The sequence below is a fragment of the Drosophila subobscura genome, chromosome J (assembly GCF_008121235.1).
Source record: "Drosophila subobscura isolate 14011-0131.10 chromosome J, UCBerk_Dsub_1.0, whole genome shotgun sequence".
Taxonomy (NCBI): Eukaryota; Metazoa; Arthropoda; class Insecta; order Diptera; family Drosophilidae; genus Drosophila; species Drosophila subobscura.
In genome coordinates this window covers 6,791,357-6,796,987 of record NC_048532.1, presented here as the reverse complement: position 1 = coordinate 6,796,987, position 5,631 = coordinate 6,791,357, and the positions used below count along the sequence as shown (strand labels likewise).

The 5,631-nt window shown below is 48.4% G+C and overlaps 1 protein-coding gene across 1 annotated transcript; it reads right to left on the bottom strand.

Moving 5' to 3' along the window:
* Positions 1 to 635: 635 nt before the first annotated feature.
* On the bottom strand, positions 636 to 1,977 carry LOC117893841 (odorant receptor 67d). Its single transcript, XM_034800607.1, has 3 exons — positions 1,169 to 1,977; positions 921 to 1,110; positions 636 to 867 (listed from the first exon to the last, which is right to left on the bottom strand). Exons 1-3 carry the CDS (start codon positions 1,933 to 1,935, stop codon positions 646 to 648), a joined length of 1,179 nt encoding a protein of 392 aa, XP_034656498.1. The 5' UTR covers positions 1,936 to 1,977; the 3' UTR covers positions 636 to 645.
* Between the last annotated feature and the right edge of the window lie 3,654 nt (positions 1,978 to 5,631).

Sequence of the window (5,631 nt, the reverse complement as noted above, 5' to 3'; positions counted from 1 at the left end):
GACAATTTTTACAACTTACCAGAGCGATGATTTTTCATACTTTTTTCATTCATTTACTTGCGGCTCTGTGTGCGCTGCTCTCTCTGTTTTTTGTGGGTTTTTTGTTGTATTTTTTGTACTGTTTTTTACCATCCTATCATTCATAGACTCTGCGGCAGGAGGCAGCCATCATTTCTTTTTATTTTGTGGTGGACATAAAGAGCCGAGCCGGGCTGTTTATTAAATTCTTGCCGCGAAGTTCATTAGACAAAGAGCAAAAATTAATCAGCAGCTTTGGCCACGGACGCCACAAAGGAGAGAGGCTGGGGACTGGAGACGGTGTTGCAGTGACTGTGCTGCAGGGGGAAGGGCAGTGCTTTGTGGCAGGAAACGTGTAGCAGCCAAAGGATCTGCGTACTTTATGTATTTTCTACCATGATCTTTCAATCAAGCTTCAATCCATATTTCAGCAATATTTGAGCAAATTTTTGAAAAGTTTTTATTTGTTTTAAAAATCTAAAACCAAGTGAAGATAATTATTTTTGCATAATACAATTAATTACCACAAAAAGTGATCAATTTCGAAAGGATTTATAGTGCCAAGAGTAACTATTTTCTGTAATTTATTTTTAAACATCTTCAGGGAGCTTCCCCTGCATCTCCTCTCTATTTTTCATAACCCAAATACGTAATCATCATCATGCTGAAGCTATAAATCCCTTTGGTCAGCTGCAGGGCCGTGTTCATGGACAGCGGCATCACATCGGCGGCGGTAAGGGAGATCTCGTGCTGGGACTTGGCCAGCATGAGAATTACCAACTTTTGCTCCCTGACAGGCAGCTCGTACCACAAGCAGTTGGCATAGATCTCCGTGGTAAAGTCCTCGTTCTACAAAGATAATTTAATTAGAGTTTAGGGAAGAGTTAGAGACTGAGACTCACCGAATTCTCCACAATGGTGCCCAGTCCGCAGAAGGTGTACATGACAATAAAGGAGTACACCAGATAGATGGGTGCTCCGGGCCAGGCGCCTATGAAGATGCAGGATATGGTGCAGAGAATGCTGACACAAGTGGTGGCCAGTTGGACAAACAAAATGATTCTGTAGATGCGCTGCGTATCCCGCAGAATGCTGGAAAAAAAACTCAAAATGAAGCCACAAATTCAGGGGAAGAGTGCCTGGAGCCCACCTCACATACTGCTGATGCCAGGCCAGCAGATCCCAGAGTTGAGTCCTCATCTTTTGGTAGTCCATGCGCTGCACCGCCACCGCATTGAATTCCTGCAGCTTGGCATTGAATATATCCTTCAGCGTGGGCACATTGGTGATGAACAGAAACAGATACATGTCGCCGCCAAAGTTGCCGAAGCCGCCAAAGGCCAGGAGAATTACGTGTATCGAAATGAGCACCAGATAGCCACCATCGGTGCTCTCGTCGATCCACGGCACACGGAACTGCATTACGAGTATTTTCTCGTGGTAGAAGATCAAGAAAAAGAACGGATAGGCAATCAAACCGCCAATCAATATGATGTACACCCACATGAAGGCCATCAGCATGTGCCACGTCGTCTTGATGCGTCGCTCCAGGCATCTGCTGTAGTCCCCGCCCCGCTGCCCGTACTCCCGGTAGATGGACTCGTAGGTGCGCTGGATGTGCCGCACCACAGCGGCCATTCGGGCGGTGACCAGCAGCTTGGTGAGGCCCTGCACGGCAGAGCCAACCATGGCAAAGGCTTGGAGTATCACGGTGAGATCTCCCTCGAGCACAACGCCCACATACACCGTGTACACGGTGCAGCCAAAGAAGAAGAAAATGGCAACAAGGACCAAGTAGGTGAGCCACCACATGCGATAGTCCTCGGGAATGACATCGTTGCCACAGAAACCAACACAGAAGCGAATGGTGCGAATGATCTTGCAGTAACGCTCAATGGGCACCTCAGACATGACCATAAAGAAGTTTTTTCACTGGTTTCAAGAGGGATTAAACTTTAACTTGTATCTCTCAGAGTTCTATGAAGTTTATGCCACTTTTTCTCTACAAAATTCCCCTTTTATAGCCCATCATTGCCCGACATTTGATGTCAAAAGATTGACAACTTAATGAAAACAATTAGCCATCAATCGATTTACCGATTAATGGTTATATCAAGGCTATGCCATGCCTTTTACTCCCCAACTTTATGCATGAACACAGCTGACACGACACCTCCCACCGCCCCTCCCCCACAGCAAGAAAAATCTCCACGCAATTGATTTAATATAAAATTTTTTATTAAAAAAAAACGAATGAAAAACAAAGAATGTAAACGAGAAAAGCGAAGAGTGGCAGCGACAGAGAGAGAGAGCAGGAAAAAATTTATATCTATTTGCAGAGCGCACGGGGCACGGGCCGCCAGCTTGTGGAGTCCTTGTGTTCGTGTCCTTAGCGCGGAAATTTCGGAGCAGGAAGCAGGAAGTGCCCCAGGGTGGGGGGCACTGTAGCAGTGGCTATGGCAGTGGGAGAAAAGCAATGTGTAAGCGCCTAAGCTTTGGGCCAACAACTAATAAAGGCTATCAACAACAGTTCAAACAGCAGCAGGCAGGCAGGAAGGCATCAGGCAACAACAACAGCCCGAACAATGGGCCCAAAACATCAGAAAAGCAAAAGAAAAACGCACTCAAGTGAATATTTTCTCATTTTGCTTGCATTTTCACTTTGAAGTTTTTGACATTTTTCATAAAGCAGATTCTCGGCGCACATTTCTTTCCTCCACGCATTCGCCGGGGCCTTTATTTTATTTTATTTCGGATTTTTTCCAAATTTTTTCGACGCTTTTTTGTGCGTTTATTTTCGTACGCATTTCCCTCTTCGTTTTTTTTCGATCGAAAATCCAGGCAAACAAAAGTAAAAGCCCACCCCTGAAGGAAGGTGTGGCCTGTGGACACAGAACCCAACAAAAAAAACGACCCTCACAGGCCTACTACCCCTGAGATACAGGACCAGAGCCAGAGTCAGAGTCAGAGCTAGAGCCCACCTCCAAGCGGAGTGCTCCCCCCCGCTGTAGAGTAAGAAAAAACGGCAGCTTAAAGTAGCCAAGGCAACATTTAAAGACGCTGCCAAGGAGGAGATCCCGGACAGGGGAGCCGGCAGCACGGACATGGCATTAGCTGGCCCACAAAATTACTTGCTCGTTAGTTTTCCAGGTGGCCCGCGCGCGCTCTCACTCTCCCTCTCTCTCTCTCTCTCTCTCGTGCTTTCCACCCCTATGCAGCCCTCTCCTTCTGCCTGTAGGCACAAAGAGCGAGAGGAGAGAGAGAGAGAGACAGGAAGGTGGGCTGTCCGCACGCTAATTTCCAGGCAAACCAAACAAAAAACTTCCACTGGAAAGTGCGTAAGCGTTGGGCCGCTGCCGAACGCCAGGCGGCGCCACCTACTATGGCGGAAGGGCGATGCCTTTGCGATGCCTTTTGCTCGTCCTTGTTTGTCTCTAATTATATTTTAATTTGCACAATCTTCTTCCTGTTATTATTTCTGTTCACGGCAATTGCCTCAAAGTGTTTGCACTTCTCAATCGCGCAGGAGGAGCAGCAGCAAAAGAGAGAGAGAGAGAGCGAGAGAAGTGCCAGGCGAACATTTTAATTGCAATTATGCCAGGCGTGGCTTCGTCCTTGCCGCAGGGCGTTGTGTTTGGCACGTAGCCGTGCCGAGCCGTGCCGAGCCGTGCCGAGCCGTGCCGCCGCCACAGCCGCCCCATTTGAATGGACACTAATTATTGCCGGAGTTCGGCGGCCCGGCTGCCACATCAAATCTTGGCCACGACTTTTTGGGCAGGTAATTACATCTGGGAATTTCGGAATGGAAGGAAATTGAGCGAGTGCACAAATTTGGAATTTTAAACAGGAGACGGGACACGGACGCCGCTTCGGGTCAACTTAAAGACGCCTTCGGTGTACCCCGTTCCAGGTTTTCCTTTGCACTTGCAAATCCAATTTTGGAGTCGGAGGAACGCGTCGCTGGAGAACGAAAACAAGTCACGTACAGCCCAGCTCATTTCCTGTGCCACAAAAGGTGTCAAACGGATGTAGGCAACGTGCCGCGTATGCTCAATGTCCTGCCCGGAATGGTTCCACTTCCTGGCCCAAGTCCACTGCCCACGGTCCCCCTGTCTGCTGCGTAATCAAAAAGGGAACGCCGCGCCCCAAATTCAGCGAACTTTAAACGTTTCTTAATTGTTAAACTGCCCCCGGGAATGTCCACCCACCAGCCAGACACGAAGGACACTCACCAGACGCTGGTCCACAATTAAGCCAAAGCAACAGCGAAAAAAAAGCACTGCCAAAAGACAAGAAAAACAAGCAGCAAAGGAAAACACAGAGAGAGCTGAGCTCTGGGAAATGGTGCTGGAAGCAAACGCACGCCATGTTAATTAATTTGCCAGCACAGGCACAGGCAGGACATCCGCCAGCAGGCAGGACCATGGCCCAGAAGCAGTCAGTGGAGGAGTGGTCTGAGGGGGGGGCATGTTTATTTTATGCCGTCGCGCTTAAGTGGTAAGGCCCATTAACAACTGCCTGTCGTTTGCCCGGAAAATAATGGCGTTAGATCATCATCGTCGCGTCGCGTCCTGCGTCCTGCGTCCTGCTGGTCTCTCCTCAGTCGTCGTCATTTGAGCGTAGAAAGCTTTCAGCGTAAATTGTTGGAAATTAAGAAATGTTCTCGCCCCAGCACCCTGCCACCCTACCTGGCTGTACCACCCACACGGATGTTTTCTTACGTTTTTTGCTTCCTTCCTTCTCATATTTCATGGATGGTTCACAGGATTCACAGGATTCGCTCTGTGTTCTGTTCGCTGTTCTCTTCTGTTGTTTTATGGCCGCCATTTGCCCCGGCACCGGCCACCGTCCACCGGCCACTGGCACTGCCAGTTGCCATTGTTAATGTCCTGGCAACCACAAATGGCGCCACCCATGTCCTGGGCTCTGTTTTTTTTTCCTCCCTCTTCCTTCTGTGTTTTCCTTTAATTTAGTGAACGTCTTGGGCGGCCGCTCAACAATAATTAGATGTAACGGATATTGTAATTGGTGTTAAATTGCGTCAGAGGCCGTGTTAATGTTTGTCATGGTTCGTGGTTCGTGGGAGGGGGCGGGGCTGTGGCACATGGATGGGGGAATATTTTGTGTGGGGAGATTGCTTGTTATCACAGCGAACTTCACACGGCAAAGACTTAAGACAAACTAAGCGAAGGACACACGGAGCTGGCACTACCTGGGGATATCCTGAGAGCAATCCTTTGCTGCCTGTCTGCCTGTGCCGCTGCCCAATTAGCATGACAATGGAAGGATATTTCAAGGAAGGGATGCCACAGAAAGGGTTTACTCAAAAGCACAAGAACCAGTTTGCTGATGAGAAACCTGACAGGATATGATTGAAATGCTTATGGAAAAAGATTGTGCGGGTCTCAGAGATTTCTACAGATTTGAATATGAGAAAAACAAGGCCACAAAAGAGCAGCAGCAGAGGCAGGGGCAACAGCCTCATTGCGTGGCGTGTGAAACAATTTACAAAACTATTTGGTAAAAATTCAATTTACGGCAGAGGAGCAGAAAGTTTTGTGGCTACTGGCTGGGTGCTGCCTGCTCGCTCTCGCTCTTCGCTGTGTTTCAAGC